Raw genomic sequence first — 22,775 nt, forward strand, 5'->3', positions numbered from 1 at the left:
TAGCAGAAAATTGAAGAAATAATCTTTTTGAACTCATCTGAGTTTCCAATATTGGTTCTTAGAACCAATCATAAAATTGGTTTCGCTGAATTAAAAAAAATTATTGTTTGACTCTACTGGTTCTGATTGCAAAAGTGGGACTACTAAGTTATTAGATTGAATTATATTATTATGCTTTTTTCTGTCCATAATGTGAACCAGATTGGGTGGTCACAGATTGACGGATAGAAGATATTGCAGTACATTTCGCTTTCAAGAATATTTATGCAAACTCAAGTAGATGTGCGAATCTGTTATCTTTGTTGAAAAATATATTATCCCATGAGGATGTTAAGTATCCCATGATAAAATTAGCTTAGTATAAAAAACGGACCTTTTGTTTGGATCAATAGGCCTTCAAGAACTCAATGATTGCATTACATTTTTTTATTAAATAAAATTTTTATTTTTCATATAGAATATTTGAGCTAGGATTATTCAAATATATTTTTAAGGGCTAATAATACTATTTTTATCAATCTATTCTATCAAATATAAGTATAAAAGGCCTTCTTTGAGATAATATATATACACTACATTGAATTTAAATATAATATCATAACGTTAAAAGCTAAAAGGACGGAAATAATTCCCTCATAAACACATATACTTTGGGAATATATTACAGGCTAAATAATTATTGTATGTTACCTTATTTCATACAAATATTATTGAGTTATAACTGATCATTGTATAATCTGAGGCACTAATTGTCATGGACGAATTGTTAATATAATTATCTATCACAGTACAAAATTATTTCAACCATAAACCTACTTAAAAATATATCTAACGATAATTTCTATATTTTCTGTGTATATTGAAATCAAGTTTTTCCGTCAAAGATGATTATTGCATTGATTGTCTTGAAGAGTGTAACATCATTTTCATCAACTATACAAAAATAAGAAATCTATTACTAATTGATGCATTGAATTCAAAATGAATGTGTTTACTGAGTAAATACTCATTATAAATATGAACGGTATCACAGATGTGTCAATTCACACTACTAAAACTTGAATAACGAGGATTATAAAAATGTGAGCTTGTATTTTCAAGTTTTTAAAATATGCTGCATCAATAATCTGATCTGAACGAGATGAGAGGTAGGTACCAAATTTAACAACTAAGCTGCAGGTGCACTCATCTCTCATCATCGTTCGTCTCATTAACCACGTACAAGCCTAGAGCTCACTTGGGAATCATCCTCAGAAAAAAATTATCTAGCTTACCATTTTTCTCACAAGAAAACACTGAATGGGAGAGGAAAACTGAGGATACTCCTTGTTCTATTTCTCTCCCAAATTTAGATAATATTTTAAAAGTCCGAAATGAGGTTATGATTACAATTTCCTCAAATTCAGTCCTTTTCACTCTAATCAATATGCTTCACTTTTTTGAGTCGATAAAGCATGGCAATGTCACTGAAAATTCAATAAATCTAAATAGAAATATAATATTATGATTAAGTAGTAAAATAGTATTTGGATTGAGGCACAAGTTCAGATTAAATCAGTAACTTTAAGGCAAGAAGGCAAGTTTAAGGAACATACTCCATCTCCAATAACACCAAATATAAAAAGTAGAAGTGAAATTTGTGAGCCGGTAGCCTATTTTAGCCTAGTGTCTAAATTTTATTTCTATTATCCACGCAAATTCACACACTTATGTAGACATGAAAAATAAGGTCTTCTGTCAAATAAGACAAATGTGACGAATAATAAAAAACCAGTGAGATCACACTAATGGAATGTTTAGCAAACACCGGTGAAAGAAATCACTTTCAGTTAAAATGTGTGAAGCACTCTTGAAATAAGTTGTAACAAACTTGACTAATTCGATAATTATAATGAAATCAATTATTATAAGGGTACGATCACATAAGATACACGTATGAATTTGGTGATAAAGTTGAAAAATTGTGTGGTAGTTTGTCTATAAGATCTATTGGATTTCAGTATCATTACTGAATTAGTCGAGCTTGTTATAACGTAGATATTTCAAGAGAAGCTTCTCATATAATTTTACTGAAAGTTTATCAGATTCATTCGATTTCATTATGATTATGGAATTACTCAAGCTTGGTATAGGTGCAGTGTAATTTAAAATTTACACTTTCAATTATAAGAGTAACATACAATAAGTAACTATTCCTCAAGAGTAGTTTATTAGGGTACGAACACATTGGATGCAAGTATGTGCAAGTGCACATGAGATCATGCATAACCAAGCGCGCTAATGAGAAACAAAATCTGGAAGGAGCAATAGAAACAAAATAAGCCAAAAGTTGATCACACTGAACGCATGCACTTGCTGGTGGCGTTCAGTGTGAGCAGAAAGTCTCAACGTGTTTCTGTGGCTCTCTTTAGATTTTGTTTCTCATCTGCGCACTTGGTCCTGCATGATCCCACGTGTACTTGCACATACGTGCATCCAATGTGTTCATACCCTAATAAACTACTGTTGAGGAGTATGCCTAGTTACTTCTTCTATGTTACTCTTAAGGTGCGTACAGACTCTCGCTCTGCTCCGCAACCGAACGTCACTCGAGCAGAGCGATTGATGATCGACCGGGGAGCAAGAGTGGAACGCGAGAAGAGCTAACATCTCCCGTAACGTTCATGATCGGTGCGAGTGCAGCGCGGGGGCGGAGCGATGGCGGAGCTGGTTGGAGGCGCGTATATCTGTACGCAGCTTAAAATTACACTGAACCTGTAACAAGCTTGAGTAATTCAATAAGAATAATGAAATCGAATGAATCTGATAAACTTTCAGTGAAATTATGTGAGAAGCTACTCTTGAAATACCTAAGTTATAACAAGCTCGACTAATTCAGTGATGATACTGAAATCCAATAGATCTTATAGACAAACTACCACACAATTTTTCAACTTTATCACCAAATTCATTTGATGTTAAAAATCCGATTTTGTATACTTACACACTTTTGCTCTTTCGAGTACCATTAACACAAATGCTCAACATTCATCCATCATCTTTGAACATACTATCATAGAGGAAAGATAGTATAAGAAGATATCCCATGATATAGGGCGTCAATAATCCAAATTTGACTGTGAGCTCAAGTCCTAGTAGATCTTTTTCGTAAAGGTACATGACACTGGTAATATCTTATAAGGTGCGTACAGATTTACGCGCTGCGAACATGAGCAATTCACTTTTAATCAGCTGATGCCAAGCTTTTTATATCTGTATGTTACCGTTTCTGTAAAAATACAGATATACTCAGCTGATTAAAAGTGAATTGCTCATGTTCGCGGCGCGTATATCTGTACGCACCTTTACACTCTCTCACCTGAGTAATAGTAATGGCATAGAGAAACTATGGAGTGGATTTCATAAAAGTAGAGAAGAATTGGGAGAACAAGGAAGCTTTTTTGCTTGAAATCCCCCTCCCCCCTCTCCCCCCTCGTCCATCCCTCCTCCCCTTCCCCCCGCCTGTAGGGCGGGGGGTGTTCTAAAAATAGATTTCCCCTTCCCCCTGTCCAGTGGAGGTGAGGGGGAGTGAGTGAGAGGGAGATATATCTTTCTCTCTCTCTTTCTCTCTCTTTCTAAATCCCCTTCCCCCTGTCCAGTGGAGGTGAGGGGGAGAGAGTGAGAGGGAGATATATCTTTCTCTCTTTCTAAAAATAGATTTCCCCTTCCCCCTGTCCAGTGGAGGTGAGGGGGAGTGAGTGAGAGGGAGATATCTCTCTCTCCAGGTGAGGGAAAAAAAATTTCCCTTTTAGGAGGAAAAATTCCCTCTCTGTCTACTGTCAAATTGAAGTGAATTCATATTTCTACATCTAATGCTATGGTGACAGATTGAGGTGAATTCTAAAGATGTGGGGGAAAAAATCTCTTGAGAGGGAAAAATTCCTTTGGTGACAAATTAAAGTGAATTCATATTTCTACATCTAATGCTATAGTGACAAATTGAAGTGAATCCATTTCGCTCTACTATGATAGAGATAGAGATCTCCTTCTTTTACTCATGTCATCTCTTTCCCGCACCCTTTCCGAAAGGAGATAAGAATCATTGAGTAATTCTCTCCCAGTATAGATGAGAGGAAAATTCCTTTGGTGACAGATTAAAGTGAATCCATATTAAAGTGAGGTCAATGACTCTCTCTATATCTAATTGAATTGAGAAATTCTCTCTCATCTAATGCTATAAATCTCTACGTTCTTTTACATTTTTTATCTGCAATATCGTACAAGCATTTCCAAAGTTCATCGGAATTTTTAACAACAGATAATGGCGAATCATTTGTACAATCATAATGTAGATGACCGCTGTCTAGAATATTGAGCAGTTCGAAAATCTCAGATAGAATCGAAAAGTGTACATTTTCTGTTTTTGTTAACGGTAAATCAACATCTTGACATCCTGTTGAAAATTTAATATTCTTCGCAATTGAATCAAATTCATTAAATGAAATTGACATCAAGAGACGAGATAATTTTTTGAATTTTGAAAAACCATAACACTGCATCTTGCAGATGTTTGATGCGAGTCGAATGAGGGGGAAAGAATTCTAAATTGATGATATGCACGTGCACTAAAGATTACCACACACGTGGTGTCTGCTCTAGCTCTAATTAATGAGATGCACGTGTTATAGGCGCACGTGCACTAAAGATTACCACACACGTGGTGTCTGCTCTAGCTCTAAGCAGCAACTAAACTAAAAACGTGAATGGGATATCGGAATGAAAATCGTTTGAAGGCAGAAAACGTTTATTTACACATTTCACTACAACAACACATAACTTCATCTTCAATTCTAATTAGCTTATCTATACATAAATTATGAGGACGATAATAACATAGATAGTCTCTTATATCATTTAAATTCACCGTGCTTAGAAAAATGTCTTTCAATTGCTTCACCAAACTATAATTTTCAGGAGTTGATTTCCTAATTGCACTTTCACACTCATCGTACCAATCAATACAGTTTTTTAACCTCACTTCCAATTCGTTGTCGGGAGCCAACCACTTTCTCGGATCCATGATGTTGAGCGAATGAAGAAAACTAGGTGTAGGCAGGAACTATTATAGAGTAATTAAGCGGTCTTTCTTCATCAATTGACGATAGACAACATGTACGCGCTTTATGCAGTCTCAATGCATGCTGGCAAAAACACACTGTAGATCCTTTCCGTTGTAGAAGAATCCATAACGAGCAAAGTTTCTTTTCTGTGAATTTGTGTACATCGGAGCCATTTTCATACTTTGCATTCGATTGTTTTCGCACAAGAAATTATTTGTTTGATACATATTTTTAAACAACAAAGAATTATAATGCTGGGCGGAGAATAAGGCACACCGAGAATGTGGATTATTTTTATGAATGTTGCATGCAGCATAACACCATGAACTAGTGAAAAAGCTGAAATCAGGTTTTGGAAAATCCTCTGGTATGCATTGTACGTTGCTATGCAATCTTCTTAAAACTTTGCTTTCTCAGTTCCTTTTGTGAAAATTTTCTCATAAGCTGCAAGGTAATCACGAATTAATGACTCATTGTATTCTAAATCTCCATCTTCCCATTTTATTTTATGATAGTGACGTTCTAACCATGTTGCATCGTTATACAATTTTGCACTCAATTCTGACTTTGCAAATGGCGATTTGAAATGGAACACAATATAATTATTAAACTGATCAATTATGGCAAGTTCTTTCACAATAATTTGATTACAATCTTGTTTAAACCAGTGAAGATCAACTGTAGCAATTTTAGCAGTCGCTTGACCTTCTTTCTCTTCGTAGGCTTTGTCTCTCCCCTCAGCGGCGGCGGCGGCGGCGGGGCGCGAGCGCGGCGGGGGGTTCCTCAAATCCTCCTTTGTCTTCCCCCACCTGCAGCGGCTTCGGTAATCCTGCGTCTCTCCCCTCCTCCTCCTCCTCCACCTCCAGCGGCTTCGGCGTACTGCAGCTTGCTTCATAATAGAAACTGATGCCTCAGATTACGCTATTGGAGCAGTATTAACACAGAATGAGAGACCAGTGGCGTTTTTCTCAAGAACTCTTTCCACATCTGAAACTAGGCACTCTTTATTCCAGAATTAACAGTCTAGGAGATATGTAAAAATAGTAACTTAATTCACACACAATTATGAGTCCAAAAAATGTATGTACTAAACTTTCAATATTATAAGATAAATCAATTCCCAAATACAAATCCAAACAAATTCTATTAAAATTGCGAAAATAAAGGAAATTTCACTTGAAACCACGATAAAAATAAAGTTTGACTTAATTATACCAATGTACGAATGTACTCTTTTGGAGCCCACATAAAAAATTCAAAATCGTCAGACAAAGGAACAAACTACAGTATATGAATCTTATTTGAAATCTCTTCTATTTTCCAACAATATCCTTGGAATCAGATTTTGAATGATAGTTTACTAGTTACTAACGTTTTTTAAAACTATCGGAAAAATATCGAGATTTCATATAGAATTTATGGTGTTCGGCTGTTACACCTTTCAAAGGACGCTCTATATAGAGGGTAAGAATCAAGGATAAAAGTAAAACGGTTCGGATTGAAGATTATAATAATAATATCGAGTGACCTGGCTGGCTTATGTCTGGTGTCAGAGTTTTCAGGTCGCAACTGATCAATAACAGGGCTTCTGATATCACCTAACGAAAGCATTTTAGGCAGCCGGAACCGACGACTTAGCGTGTCAATCCGAAACAAAGGAACAAACTTTATAAATCTTATCTCCGGATTGGAGATGTTACTATGGTTCGCACTGACCCGATGATGCAATGATGGTTCTGCTGAAGCCCGGGTGGCAGGAAGCGAGGTGCGCCCTGCAGGTTGCGCAGTAGATCAATTGCCGGCCTCCACACCTTAGCCGCGTATTGTTCCACAGCTGCCAACGCAGGCTGGGAAAGAATAGAAGAAAAAAGAAATTAGATTGAATTAAATGAAATAGAACAAAACAGAATAGTTTTTATTTATCAGCAGATAAATATATTGAATATAAATAGATCTTGTCAGGCAGGTGAGGTACAAAAGATAATGCAGAAGACATTGGGTCGATTGAATAAAAGCTAGCAAAACACGATTGGTGAATACTATAGTCAACAGCACGAAAATAGTCCGATGGAAATTGAAACAGATGAGTACCCCCATGGAAACGTGAACTACAAAAGCACTGAATTATTCAACTGGACGAAAATAGTCCGATGGAAATTGGAACAGATGAGTACCCCCAAGAAAACTTGAACTGAATTACAGAAGCACTGAATTATTCAACTGGACGAAAATAGTTCGATGGAAATTGGAACAGATGAGTACCGCTATGGAAACTTGAACTATAGAAGCACTGGGTTATTCAACTGAATTTTGGCAATAGTTAGAACTAAAATTAGACTTAGAATATTAGCAATTGCTATCTTTTATTCGATCGAACTATTGTTACAACAATAAAAATAAGTATATAGGTATATTGTATGAAAGCTTGCAATTGCTAGTTCCAAGTAACTTTCAAGAAAATTCTAGGATTCGAGTCAGCAGCTGTATAATCTTATTTGTATAGCTAGAACCTAGAACAATGACTAGTTGCAAGTCACTGGATTATAGTTTTTATTCAATTGACCCAATATTATATAGAATATTGGGTGACAAAACTATACATATTTATGACCTCTTGATGAACTTGGAACTTGATTAACTTAAGAGACTCCCAACGGTGTAGCTGACTTGAACTCACTGAGTATCAGCCTGCAACAAAAACCTGTTGTCGAAACTGAATGACTCAATTTACTTTTTGTCTCAGTATCTCAAATGTTCAAGAATCTAAAAATTCTGTGAACCTCCATTTCTTAATATACTGAGAACTGAATGGCTCAACTTCCCATTTGTCTCAGTATCTCAAGAAATAGGGAACTCAGAATTTTTAAATTCTTGACCGTTTTGATCATTTCTCGAGATACTGAGACAAGAGGGAGTTGAGCCATTCAGTTCTTCAAGTCTCACAGCATCAGGTTTTTTTGCAGGCTGATACACAGGAAGTGAATCAGTTCGTCAAGTTGGGTACACCGTTGGGAGTGTCTCAGTTCATCAAGTTTATAAATACATCAAGTGTATAGTTTTGCCATCCGATATCCATTTATTTATTCGACTTTAAATTTTAAACAACACCAATTTTACAAGACCAATACAACGCCAATTTTAAAAGACCAAGAAAAAATGAAATTAGAAGAGCAGATACAGGCAAAATAGTATCTCAAGTCACAAGGACGGGAAGGGCCGTTTTGCAGGCGAGAATGATGTTTCTAGTCGAGGCGTTAGCCGAGACTAGAATTTCATTCGAGAACTGCAAAAGACATTCAGGTCCAAGTAACTTACAATATTTTTTGTTATAATAATCTAGAAAAGAGTAATTTAGAAACAGAAAACATTACCTGCTTGTGCTGACATTACTACATGCATTCTATAAACATAACCTAGTCTACAAGTTTCCAAATCAGGAATTTCTTGATTGTAGTTGACAAAACATCCACCTGAAGCGCTAAAAGGCGGCAGTTTTGCTGTTCTGAATTCGGAACTAGGAAACATACTCGACTGTAAAGAAAACATAAATTATTCTATTACAGTATAGTATGCTGTAGTGAGAAACATATGTTTATTTATTCTACAATCAGCTGTTTACCGGCTTGATTTAATGGATGCAAAAACAGCTTAAATTGAATGACTATGACAAAAAAGTATTAACAATATGCATATTGTCATATTGTCATAATTGTTTCATATTATGGGATGTTACCTCGGGACCACAGAGAGCGACCACCCACACACCGGTGACCAGACAGACAGCGACCAGCCGGAAGGGCACACTAGGACTCTTGCAGGGCAGGAAGACGGGCACATCCAGTGCGGTGCAGTCGCCACTACTGGCGTCCACTAGCAGCGACAACAGCTTGCGTTCGGAAGCCACCAGCTCCCACCAGCCGCACGTTGCTACCACCAGGCACCCGTTCAGCAGCACGCACGCGAACAGGGACTCCACGCACTCGGCGAACACTCCCAGGCAGTTCTAAAACAATCGACCAACGAATGTTTGTGTTATAAATTGTTAATTCAGGAATATGGCACACAACCTTTACTACTGCAATCGACGAATATTCCCAGGCAGTTCTGAAACAATCCATGAATGAGTGTTTGTGTTGTAAATTGTCCATTCAAAAGTGGGGCACACAACCTTCACTACTGGAATCGATTTTTCCAGGCAGTTCTAAAACAATCAATCAATGAAAAAATGGTTTTGTTGTGACTTGTTCATTCAAAAATGGGGCACATAACTACTACACTACTGGATAGGTGACTACACTATTGCAATCGACGAATATTCCCAGCAGTTCTACAACAATCAATCAATCAATGTTTATGTTGTAAATAGTTCATTCAAGAATATGGCTATGGTCATCTATGGCTACATGGATGGTCAATAGTTTTTCAATGTCTTTGCATTGTGAATTGTTGATTTAAAAGTTTGGCACACAAACTATTCATCTGCAATCGACGAATATTCCCAGGCAGTTCTAAAGCAACCAATGAATGAGTGTTTGTGTTGTAAATTGTCCATTCATTGGCTACATGAATGGTCAAGAGTTTTTTCGATACAAAATTTGTTTATGTTGTAAATGGTTGATTCAAAAGTTTTGCATACAACCTTCACTACTGCAATCGATTAATATTCCCAGGTAGTTCTAAAACAACCAATCAATGAATGTTTGTGTTGTAAATTGTTCATTCAAGAATTTGGCTACATGGACGGTCAATAGTTTTTCAATGTCTTTGCATTGTGAATTGTTGATTTGAAAGTTTGGCACACAGCCTATTCTACTGCAGTCGGCCAACACTCCCAGGCAGTTCTAAAACAACCAATCAATAAAAGAAAGTCCATCTAATGATAGAAGGGTTTTGTTGGGAATTGTTCATTCAAAAATGGGGCACACAACTACTGCACAACTGGACAGGGACAGTTGACTACTGACTGGTGACTTCACTACTGCAATCGACGAATACTCCCAGGCAGTTCTACAACAATCAATCAATGATTGTTTGTGTTGTAAATAGTTCATTCAGGAATATGGCTACATGAATGGTCAATAGTTTTTCAATGTCTTTGCATTGTGAATTGTTGATTTGAAAGTTTGGCACACAACCTATTCTACTGCAGTCGGCCAACACTCCCAGGCAGTTCTAAAACGATCAATCAATGGTCCAACTAATGAATGAATGTTTGTGTTGTAAATTATTCATTCAAAGTTGTGGCATACAACCTTCACTATTGCAATCGAAGAAAATTACAGATGTTTCTAAAACAATCAATGAATGAATGTATATGTTGTAAATATTGTTGATTCAAAAGTGTTGCACACAACGTATGCTATTATACACGGCGAATACTCCCAGGCATTTCTGCACAAATCAATCAACGTTTTCTGTAAAGTGTAAAGTTTTTAGCTCAAAAATTTCTAGCTTCATTCAAAATTTAGACTTTTTGAATAATTATTGAGTTACTGTTCTAGATTTTTTTGATTTTAGACTCTAATAGTATCTATTTGATTCAAAATTTGCTCGTTTATCTGAGTATTGAAGAGCGTAAATTGTATTTTATATCCTCATATCAATTATTTGTAAACAATGGGATAAATAAATAAATGGTCCATCTAATAAATTAATTTTTGTTTTATAGATTATCGATTCAAAAATGTGACACACAACCTCCACTACTCCTATTTACCAATACTCCCAGACATTTCTAAAACATTCAATCAATGATCCATATTTTTTTCATTCAATATTTGTTTGTGTTCTAAATTGTTGACACACAACCTACACTCAGTATAAAATAAGTTGACACTTGAACAAAATACAGTTGCGGACTCAAAAGTTGATTCCTGAACCGATCCCTTCCACTGCAACAAGAATCTACTTAACATATCAATTAACACTAAAGTCCGTGAGATATTACTTTTAACACGGCTCTTTCTCAAAGACGGAGAGGTCCGATGCTCTATCCTCCACTAATCACTCCCACTAACTAGCAGCATTCTAACGCGTCCCGCCAACACTCCCCTCCAGCTATTGCCTGGCATTGTTCCAAAATTGTTTACTGGTCAGCAGGCATATTGGTTTATGTGATTACGGAGATGTGTTCATCACAAGAACGTAAAGCGAAATGACACGGCGCATCCAAATGTGCGCAGGATGACCGTCTCTCTGTCTATGTTACAAACTGTGGAAAGATAAATGGGTTTCTCCTCTTCATGTTAAAAGTGATATCTCACGGACTTTAGTCAACCAACTGAGCTATTTGAGACAAATTGTATTTGAGTCAATTCATTTGAGTAAATCTCTACTAATTCATAAAACTTCAATTTACTTACCTTGAGCGACAATGAATCTGAGCAGAGAACAGTTTCCACCATTGACATGAAGTCGGTGGGCACAACGTTTCTATCGCCAAGATCCACAGCATCCAAAATCTTATCCATCAACGGGAAGCATGACTGCAAAAATAAACATTCCACAAATAATGTGCGGTACATGAAGCTTTTGACACTGAATTTCACTGACACGTTCATAGAGCTTCATGATCAACTATCAAGTCTATTGAAATTGGAATAATATATCAACATTTGAAGAAATATTAATATAAAAAAATTCACACCATAAATTATGTCAATAGTTTCGTTTCTAGTGCCATAGATTTTCATTTGAAGCAAGAATCAAAATTATGAACATTCATTTTGGGAGGGTGCATTATTGAAAAGGCTGTTCAACAGTCAATAACTCTGAAACCAACTTTGTAGTTTTATTGTGAGCAATATGGTATTTCTCCATACCTTTGTTTTTATTCAATACTTGAACCAAATATTATTTTCCCAGTAAATAAAACGCCAAAAAGCGCCTGCACAAGAATTTTTGCATAACTTTAATCATAGAAGTATTTATAATTAAAGTATTTATTGTAGTTTTATAAAAACATTTTACATCAAACGGCTAAAATCAGAAAATTAATCTACAAATTCATCCAACTCAGGCAGCTACTATCAACAGACATGATGAAAAATGTTTATTATGCAATACTTGAGTCCATAGCAAGATATGGCATTTTTGCCTGGGGAGCTACAAATTTCTGCCTCATCGATCCTCTCTTCAAGGTTCAGAAGCTAATTTTGAGGATAATAGGACGCAAACATCCACTCTTCCCTTCAGTACTACTATACTCGGAGCTCAGCATCCTCAGCATCAGACAGATTTAAATTCACAGACTTCTAACATTCACCAAAAATAACCCACAATTCTTCATCAATTTGAATCACCCGCAAGGAACACGCAGAAGGAACATGGACTTGGCAATCCCCAGGATGACAACATCAGCCGCTCAGAGGTCAGCCACATATTTAGGACCAAAAATTTTCAATAAACTGCCAATAGCTATTAAAGAAACAGTTCTAATTAATTCATTCAAATCAAAAACAGAAAAGTGGCTCCTAGATAATAGAATCAATTATGGAGAACCATTAGTTCTATGAAAATTCCCATACTGTTTCATTCTTATTATCTTAATGTTACTGTTTTTTCCCCATAAGTATTATAAATGTTTTCTATGTTGAATTTATCTAAAACTTCTACATCAGAGGTTATCAATTTTCCTTTTTTAAATTTGTGTATATTAATGTGGTTTTCATGAACTTCTAATGACACGCAAGATGTATCTTTATTAGAATTTTTTACCTTGGCATAAAATCTTAAACAATAGCAAAATTAGTGGCATCCTGACACATATTCATATATAGTGGGGCCACATTTTCTTAGCTCAGAAAATAATCAACCAATTGTATTAATACCTTGTAAATAATTGTAGCTTATATGCTTTTTGTAATCATGTCTATATTTTGAATTCTAATTTCCGTAAAATCATGTAAATATCTTCAACACATTAGATTCTAATGTGAGCATAAATTCAGTCTGACATTCAGGCATCAGAAAAGCAAAAACAATTCAGGCGGCCTTAATTGTTTTTAATATTCCTTTATATTGATTATATCTTTCAACTACTTGAGATCATTAATCAATACATCAATTATTAATTCATAGCGTTTCTGCTGAAAAGTTTACAAAAATAATGATCTAGTGATACAACTTACTCTCAATTCTCTTTTCAGCCTCTCGATGTTTCTAGTCTGCAGTCCACGAACTTCTTCCAATCCCACTGTAAGTATTATAGTATTGAATATACAGTCCATGAGTTCAGTTAGCGCTGATTCATTAGTGGTGGAAGCAGCGACTATCAGCGTTATACTGTGAAACATAGACCAATGGATACTTATCAGTTTCGCAGTAGCCTGACTTGGACAATTGATGGAAAGTCTACATAAAAGAAGGTTTAACTACAAAGTTCAGATGGGAAAAAGTATTTGAAAATCTCATTAAATTATTTCAGATTTGTAACAATATAATATTTATTAGGCCTAACTATAGTAAACGCAAATTGGAGAGGCTGAGAGGCGGGTGATGGTGGCTCCATTTATGAGTGAAATTGGTAAATTCCAAGCAGTAAAAAAGTTCGTCTGCTTTGAGTTTGTTTACATTTTAAATGTCATCATAATCTGACTTCAGATAAAAACCTTTTTTTCAAGATTTTTGACCGAGCGAAGTGAGGTCTAAGATTCAAGTCGACGGTTTTGCATTTCTCTTTATGTTTATATGTTTTTTGTTTATATTTATGTTTTTATGATCCGAAATACAGCGAAACGCAGAAATAGATTTTCATGAAATTTGACAGGCATGTTCTTTTTTAAACTTCGCGTCGACGTATATATACGGTTTTTTGAAATTTTGCATTTTAAGGATAATACAAAAGGAAAAGGAGTCTCCTTTGAACGCCAATATTACCGTGAAAATCAGATTTTCGAATTATTCATAATAAATCAGCTGTCTAGTGGACTTTAATACTACCCGTTCAAAAACATCGAACATCTTGAAAATGTATCTTTCCATCAACGTTGTAGACAGTTGCAGCCAGACCTGATAACAGCGCTCACACTCACATTCCGGGACGACACGTCACGGTACGATAGGACAGAAAGCTCTATGTTTATTTAGGATTTTTCTAGACATTTTAAATTGATAAATTATTTATTGATTTTGAGAAAACATAACAACAGGTCAATGTAACTTACTGAGCGCGAGGTCTACTGTTCACAGAACTACTAGTTTAAATTCAGTCATACATTTTATTCTAACTGAATAATTTAGAATGGACATTAACATTTCAAGCACCAATTCAAGCCTTCACTAAACCGTTGTAATTGTTTGAGTAACGAGTAAATTTGTTTGTTTTTCTCTATTACATAAATAAAACCTGATTTTAAAATTGTCATGTGATTGACACATCTCCAATATTAAGAATAACATAGGCAATTTAAAGCTTGAAATTTACCAATTTCACTCAGAGATGGTGCTACTATCACCCGCCTTACCAATTTCCGTTTACTGTAGTAATTCGCAGAGCTTCTATATTCTATTATCTATTAGATGATCATGAATACCTCTTAAAGGCCTTCAATTAGGTCCATCTCAAAATACTGAGAAGCAAAATCAAGACATAGATACAACTAAGAGGTGATATCTGAAAATTGGAAAGTGTGGAGCACGGAGTACCACAGGACTCTTTTTTGGGCCCCCTTTAGTTCATATTTCTTATGAACGACTTTTCAAGTAGTCAGAGGGCAGTGCTCTTTGCAGATAACACCACCTATGATTTCCAGAGTTGCCACTGTGGAACAGGCAATGGAAGAGTCTGCCAGACTCACAGAGGATGCTGGATTGTAGTTTTTGGTTAACAAGCTGGAACTCAATGGGGACAAAACTAGCGTCCTAGTTTCCTCATTGGAGAGACAACCAGTGAAGCTGCTAGGATTCTGGATGGATAAGAGATTGAGCTGGAATCACCACATGCGTCAAGTCTAGACACAACTTTCTATAGTTCTGTAGGTCCTCAGAAGATTGAGACACATATTGGATTTAAAAACTCTGTGGCCTACCATTCACTGTTCCACAGCCACATCATATATGGCTTGCACCTATTGGGTCACGCAACAGCTGTTCATCATGTTCTTCTAATACAGAAGAAGATTCTGATTGTAATGTCATTTCCCGGCTTCACTGATCACTGCTAGCCACTTAGAGTTAGGGGTCTTAGGATATAATCACGGTGCACAGTCAGTATGTAGTCGCTTATTTATCAAGAAAAATCAGGAGCAGCTCCAAAGAATTTGTGATATACACAGAGGCTTCAATACAAAACATGCCACCAGATTGGGGGGACTCCGAAGCAGGCTGGCAGGAAACTACAATAGTTTTCCATCACAGACCATAAGCTTAAATAGTTTTACACCATAGTGAAGCCACTCTATTTACTTGGTGAGTTGGCCGAAGAAACTTTTTTTGGGAGTCTAGAACCTCTGCAACACAAATAACAATACAGCTTATTTTATTGTAATTAAAAATTTTAGACGCTGCCTATCTGGAAATCACAATCTTTGGCAACTACCTGTTCTATCTCAATTATGAAGTAAGCAATTTACATTCATTAGTACGTACCTGTCTTCATAATCTTTCCATACAACTGTAGAGTCTTGAGTGCTCGTACTTTTTAATCCAGACTGTTGAGAGTTGCAAAACATGTGAACACCATTGAGAGAAGCGATGAGTGAGAATGGAAGCTGAAAAACAAAGGTTGATTGAAATATGACAAGAATAGGCCTACAGTTTTAATTAGCCTGATTATAGAATTATCACAGACATACTATTTTAATTGATGAGGTTCAAATATGAATTCTATTATTTTATTAGGCTATAATAAACAAGAGCCCAGTTTTTGATTTTATAGTTTGCTATCAAGAACTACATGATGTACAAATTACTCACAGGTTGAGAGTTTCCGATCTGTCTGGAAAATAATGGCAATCCGCCAGAAAGGGTTAATGCCATTACATGAACCCCCATTCTTATTCAAAATACACTAAACTTGACACAGAATAAATTAATATTATAATGTCAATCATATAAGTATTATTGTTGTTTATAATGGTTCGATTTTTAGGTTAACATGTCAGCTTGTCACTTGTCAGTTATCAGTTGTCATGGTCATGAGTTTAACTGTCGTAAATTACGGGTCGCCGTCAACCTGTCTCCCCGACAACTAGTCTCCTCGCTATTTTGATCTATGAACCAATACCTAAGCTGAACCTCATTATGAAGTTTGAACTCGAGTTTGGCTTTTTTTTATGTAAGCTATTTATTGTTTATCAATATAAATTTGGTGTTTTGAACAACCTACCCAATTATAAGTTACATTGACCTGTTGCTGTTTTCTCAAAAATTAATGAACAATTTAAAATGTCTAAAAAAATCCTAAATAAACATAGAGCATTCTGTCCTATCGTTCCCTGATGTGTCGTCCTGGAATGTGAGTGTGAGCGCTGTTATCAGGTCTGGCTGCAACTGTCTACAACATTAATGGAAAGATATAATTTTCAAGATGTTCAATGTTTTTGAATGGGTAGTATCAAAGTCAACTGTCTACTAATGTTGATGGAAAGATTAATTTTCAAGATGTTCAATGTTTTTGAACGGTTAGTATTATTCCATTAGACAGCTGATTTAGGATGAATAATTCTATAGCCTGATTTTTACGGTAATATTGGCGTATGAGGGAGGCTCCTTTTTCCTTTTATATAATCCTTGAGATGCAAAATTTCCAAAATCCTTGTATATACGTCGACGCGCAATTTAAAAAGGACCATACCTGTCAAATTTCATGAAAATCTATTACCGCGTTTCGCCGTAAATGCACAACATATAAACATTAGGAGAAATGCCAAACCGTCGACTTGAATCTTAGACCTCACTTCGCTTGGTCAATAAAAAGACTAAGAAATTGTCAAGATTTTTTTTTTTTTTTTTATTGTACAATACTATAGCTATCTAGTCTGGAGACTAATGAGCTAATTTTTTCTACCCTAACATACTACTTGAAATGTTAACAGCGAATATCTCATTAGATATTCTCACTGATATTGATTGTTTAATTAATATGTACACTTATGACTGTACTATAGAAGCTAGATTCACTCAATCACTGCTCTGCTCTTTCACTGGACACTAATTGAACAAGCACTACACTAGCTCATACGGTTTCCTCCTTTTGAGCCTCCGCACCAACCCTCCATTGTCTAGCAGCTGGATCGCCTCAACGTTGTCGTGTTGGTGCAGTCGCCCCTCGTGCCTCTCCGCATGCCTCTGGATCTCGGTGGACACCAGGTCGACGTGCAGGTCTCTATGAAGATCGCTGTTCCTGACATACCAAGGAGCATCCACAATGTTCCTCAGCACCTTGTTCTGGAACCGTTGTATTACATTGATGTTGCTGTCTTTGGTACACCCCCAAAGTTGTATACCATATGTCCATACTGGCTTTAGTATCTGTTTGTACAAAAGTACTTTGTTTTGGATTTGTAAGTTGGAGTTTTTACCGATCAGCCAATACAGCTTCTTATATTTGATTCCAAGTTCCTCTCTCTTCTTCTTGACATGGGCCTTCCAGCGAAGCTTTGCGTCCAAGGTCATACCTAGATACTTGGCATCATTGGCATATGGTACAACTTGGTTGTTGATTGTTATTGGTATGGCAGGTCCTTCTTATTGGTGAAGTTGATGTGAATCGACTTTGCTTCATTTAGTTTCATCCTCCACTTTCTAGTCCAATCTTGAATTTTGTTGATGGATCTCTGTAGTTTTTCTGTTGCAATATGAATATTACTGTCTACTGATAATATGGCTGTATCGTCTGCAAATGTTGCTGTAGTATTCTCATCAAGGCTGGGAATATCGCTGGTATAGAGTAGGTAGAGAAATGGTCCTAGAACACTTCCTTGAGGAACTCCTGCTTTTATTTCCTTCAAATCAGAATATGAATTTTCATGCCTGACTCTAAAGTATCTGTCAGTCAGATAGGATTTTAATATATCTGTAAATTGCTTTGGTAGCACTTTTTTCAGTTTGAAAAGAAGACCTTCATGCCACACTTTATCAAAAGCTTGCCCTATATCAAGGAAAGCTGCTGAACAAACTTTTTTCTCTTCAAGGCTCTTCTCTATTACATTCACAATCCTATGCACTTGGTCTATTGTTGAGTGTTTCACTCTGAAGCCAAATTGGTGATTTGGAATTATGTGCTGTCTCTCAATTATTGGTGTTAGCCTACTCAGTAAAATCCTTTCAAACAACTTGGCAAGCACAGGTAGCAATGATATTGGCCTATATGATGATACTTCATGTGGCTCTTTACCTGGCTTGAGTAGCATTATAACTTCTGCTACTTTCCATATTCCTGGTACAAATTTGAGTCTGAAAGAGGCATTCAAAATGTGTGTTAATTTTACTATTGCTTTTCTTGGTAGGTGCTTGAGGACTAAGCCAGTTATCATTTCGAATCCAGGGGTCTTTTTGTTATTCAGATTTCTTATTTCTCTTTTCACCTCTTCTACTGTGACACACATTATTTCTTGATTTGGCTGTAAGATGTTCTCCTCTGCTTCTAAAGTGTCTTCTTCAGTTGTGTTGTTTGGTTTAAAAACGTTTACAAGATGATCTGCAAAGGTCTGTGCCTTTTCATCACTACTCCTTGCCCATTGTCTGTTCTGCTTCCTGAGAGGAGAAGATTGATGAATGGGTTTTTTTATTTTTTTAGCTGCCTTCCAGAGTGAGTAGTCTGTACTGCGTTCTGCTGTTAAGTTTATCAAGTAATTATTGATTGATTCATTCTTGATACATTGAATCTCTCTCCTTAGTTCTTGAGTTAGATTGTTTAAAACTCTTTTGTCTTGAGGGGAACGTGATTGCTGCCATCTCCTTCTTGCTCTTCGTTTTTCCACAATCATTTCTCTGATTTCCGCAGGGTAATTATTTCCAGTGGTTCTTCTTCTGAATTGTGGAGTATTACACCATGCTGCCTGTTGGATATCAGTAACAAACTTCTCTAACTCCCGATCAATCTGTTCTTCGTTTCTTAATGGCGAGTTCAACTCTATTCTTTCATCCAGCATCTTTTGGAAACCATCCCAATCCGTGTGGCTGTTGACTAGCGCAGGACAAGCATTTTCCTTCTGTAGAATTGAATCACTGAGAGTCAAAATGATGGGTGAGTGGTCCGAATTTAGATCGAAACTATCCTCTAAATGCAAATAATTTACCGATATATTCTTTGTCAGAAAAAATCTATAAGATCTGGGATTTTCCTCGTATCGGTGGGCCAGTAGGTTGGTTTACCAGTTGAAAGAGCTTCGCACCTCATCTCTCTCATTGCTTCATAGAGCTGTCTTCCCTTGTGTGTTGTTAAGCGCGATCCCCAATGCACGTGCTTTGCATTGAAATCTCCACCAAGAATGAATTTGTCTCCTAACATATCAAGCAATGATAAATATTCATCTTTTCTGATGGAATATCTGGGAGGACAGTAAATAGCTGCAACAACAAAATGATAATTGACTGCTTTCACTGCTACACCTGTCAATTGTATTCTATCACTTTCGAGTTTCACTTGTTCATGATGTTGTAGATTGTCTCTGATGATGATGGCACTCCCACCCCTTGCGACATTGCTGGGATGTAAAGCATGATAGATCCTATAGCCTTTGAATTTTATAAACGACTGCTTTGTAAAATGAGTCTCAGATATAAGACATATATCTATTTTTTCTATGTTTAGAATTGCTTCCAACTCCTGTTGCCGTTGTAACAATCCATTTGCGTTCCATTCCATTATTTTTAGTGAATGAATCATTTGAATTGCAGTAGTTTACTTTGTTCTAACTTCTGGAATTTAGACTGCAGTGAGGTGATTATTTGTTCTTGTCTATCCAGTTTTGCCAAGATGAGCTGCAAAATATTATTGTTATCTCCTACTTCACTTTTTGGCTCTCCCAATTTTGGTCTATTTTCTTTTGAGACAATCTGGGCGAAAGTTAATTTCTTAACCGCGCTTTCATTGTTTGGATTGTGGGTTTGTGTATTTTCTGTGATTTTTGGTGGAATATTCTTCACTGTGTTCTTCCGTAAATCTGGAATATTTTTTGTTTTATTGGAGTTTCTAATCTTTTGCAATTCGATTGCGACAGTGCAGCCTCGATAGCTGGCTGGATGTGCTTCTCCGCAATGAATACATTTTGGTAAAGCATCACTGGGTTTTGTACAGTCTTTTGTTTGATGTTTACCTGCACACTTTACACACCTAGGCTCCTTGTTACAGTATTTTTGTGTGTGACCGTATGCTTGACATCGTTTGCATTGCGGTATCAGGTTGGCCTTCTTCAGTGCTTCCACTTCCACTTTGCAACCAAGTATATTTTTAAGTTCAAAAACTTTTTTTATATTTTCTTCCGCGTTGAATGAGACTATGAACATATCTAATGGCTCTCTTGTCTTCCACTTTAGCTTATTTACAACTTCTAGAACTTTCAATCCTCGTGTCTTCAAATCTTCCAGTATCATGTCTGTACTACAAGAGTGATGAAGTTTTTTAATCATTACTCTTATTGGTCTCGACTGCTTATCTTCATAGGAATGCCAGTTAAATCCGTCATTAATCAGTTCTCTGGTAACATTCCGATAAGTTTCGGAGTCGACTGCATTTATTTTGAACGTTTCTCTACTCAAGAGTTTTATTCTAAATTTGTCAGCTGGCGACACTTTTTTCAAACTCTTAAGGAGTCCATCTAGATTCTTGATACCATCCACTATGATTGGGGGTGGTGGCATTTCTTTCTTCTCTCTCTTCTCCACGTCAGTGGTTTTAGAATTTAAGTTCTGTTGAATTCTTTTTGCAGACACATTTTTGACTTCTGGCGATGGAGTACTAAGCTTCCTCTTCTTGGTAGCCCGCTTAGTACGAGTCCTGATCCATTCCGTTTCTTTGGCCAATTCTTCCTCATTTGTTGAGTAGTTCTCGGCTGCTGAGCTGGTAGGCTGTGAGCTGTGAATCTTCTCAATATTCAGAAATCTTGCTTCCAAATCCTGCACTTTTTTTAACAGTTCTAAGTTGCTCTTCTCCAATTCCTTCCTCTTCTCATCGGTCTCTTTCCAGGCGATGAAAAGTACCTGCTCGGTTGAAGTTTCGAGTTTATTTAATTTGATATATTTATCCGGTGAACACTGGATTTCTGATGTATTTAGCATGGTGTTGGTGTCCATACTGTCGTTAGTGGCTCCCTGTTCTCTTTGCTCTTCTGTAGGAATACTAGGTGGCTTCACTAAATTAGACATATTATTTTGAAAACATACCTTTCAAACAGCCCTTGAATCAACACTCACGCACACGGAAAAGCGAACGCGAGCTTTAGAACGGCCGCGAAAAGCAGGTCGCTTTGCTTGCATGAATTCCGCGGTCGACGACCGATATTCGACACTTTTGATGGCGAACAAACTGCTGACTCACTACTTCTACACTACACTATCACTAACTACTCCACTATACGTCCGTTCTCTACGAGTTCTAACGCAATACTGATTGTCAAGAATCACAGATTTTATTGATAGTTACAAAGACCAGTTTCAGTTGTGACACCATCGTCAATCTCTGATAATCTTAGGCTGAAAGTAGGCTACACACTCTCTCTGAGAGTTTATCAGATATTGACAATGGTGTAACAACCGAAACCGGTCTTTCTAACTATCAGAGTGTATACTCTCAGAGAGATCAACTCTCAGCCTGAGTTTATCAGAGATTGACAATGGTGTAACAACCGAAATCGGTCTATCTAACTATCAATAAAATCTGTGGTTTTTGACAATTTCTCAGTATTTTTATTTAATATGAATAATTACCACAATATTAACTTTTCAACTACACAAAACCCTACCCAATTCATAACCAACAATTTGATAAACAAGGCTAAATTCTCACTAAAGAAGAATACATTTTTGAGACATTTGAATTTACATGCATCAATTACCGTACACATTACAATAACTAAAGTTATTGTGATGTGACCCACATCACCATGTGACCCACCGCTTTTGTCGGGAGGTGCAAAAATGAAAATCGACCGCATCTGTCACCTCATGACACGACAAACTAGGTTTGCTCAGGAATGTGACCCACTCTGTTGCTGACCGCATTTGTCCTTAGCCCAGTTTGTCATCAGTGTGAAATAAGAATCGACCCAGTTTGTCGTCGACCCACTTATGACCATCCCGTTAAAGTACTCAGGTGTTATTCTGTATTAATTGTAGGTTATGTTGACAGAAGCAGAAAATACTTCTGTGCACATTGAACTGTTTTAGTAGAAATTTAGTTTTTAACTATAATATTACTTTTTAATCCTGAGTGGATAAATATAATGATTTTACCTTCTTGTATTTCTTAAGGATTTCAGTCTTTTGAGTTTGTAAGTTATAACTAACAATTTATTTTTCTAGCTTGATCGGTCATAACTTGGAATAATATGATTGAATTTAATTTTAACCCCTTATTTGTCATAGTAAAATATTAAATTTACAATATTGAACATAAAAACGGCTACATATTAACTAACTGCACTATATTTTACTAACTTCTGTGTAAAAGGTAATCTAATTCATAAGTGTTAATGTTACCAAATAATGAAAGCTGCTCCAATAATGAATGTTTAG

At 36.3% G+C, this 22,775-nt stretch overlaps 2 protein-coding genes across 3 annotated transcripts in view; one reads left to right on the plus strand and one right to left on the minus strand.

The window, feature by feature from the left end:
* Positions 1-6,760: 6,760 nt before the first annotated feature.
* On the minus strand, positions 6,761-16,210 carry LOC111053082 (protein fuzzy homolog). The gene is made up of 6 exons (XM_039419574.1): positions 16,014-16,210; positions 15,687-15,808; positions 13,229-13,382; positions 11,462-11,584; positions 8,833-9,102; positions 6,761-6,946 (listed from the first exon to the last, which is right to left on the minus strand). The coding sequence occupies exons 1-6, from the start codon at positions 16,089-16,091 to the stop codon at positions 6,776-6,778; spliced, it is 918 nt and encodes a 305-aa protein (XP_039275508.1). The 5' UTR covers positions 16,092-16,210; the 3' UTR covers positions 6,761-6,775.
* Positions 16,211-22,347: 6,137 nt separating this feature from the next.
* LOC111053075 (protein angel homolog 2) overlaps positions 22,348-22,775 on the plus strand; it is a 29,711-nt gene continuing 29,283 nt past the window's right edge. Inside the window, exon 1 of one of the 2 annotated variants that reach the window (XM_039419575.1) lies at positions 22,348-22,531. The gene's annotated coding sequence lies outside the window, so the exon portion shown is untranslated. The remainder of the gene's footprint in view (positions 22,532-22,775) is intronic. The other variant, XM_039419576.1, reaches the window with a different exon arrangement.

The sequence above is a fragment of the Nilaparvata lugens genome, chromosome 1 (genome assembly GCF_014356525.2).
Source record: "Nilaparvata lugens isolate BPH chromosome 1, ASM1435652v1, whole genome shotgun sequence".
Taxonomy (NCBI): domain Eukaryota; kingdom Metazoa; phylum Arthropoda; class Insecta; order Hemiptera; family Delphacidae; genus Nilaparvata; species Nilaparvata lugens.

Excerpts from the sequence above, each read along its gene's own strand:
- LOC111053082 (XM_039419574.1), bottom strand. The coding sequence starts at position 16,091 with ATGGGGGTTCATGTAATGGCATTAACCCTTTCTGGCGGATTGCCATTA. Across the intron at positions 15,809-16,013 it reads AGATCGGAAACTCTCAACCT|CTTCCATTCTCACTCATCGC; the intron begins GTGAGTAATTTG and ends TTTGTTTTTCAG. Across the intron at positions 6,947-8,832 it reads TCGCTCTCTGTGGTCCCGAG|CCTGCGTTGGCAGCTGTGGA; the intron begins GTAACATCCCAT and ends ATTCTTTCCCAG.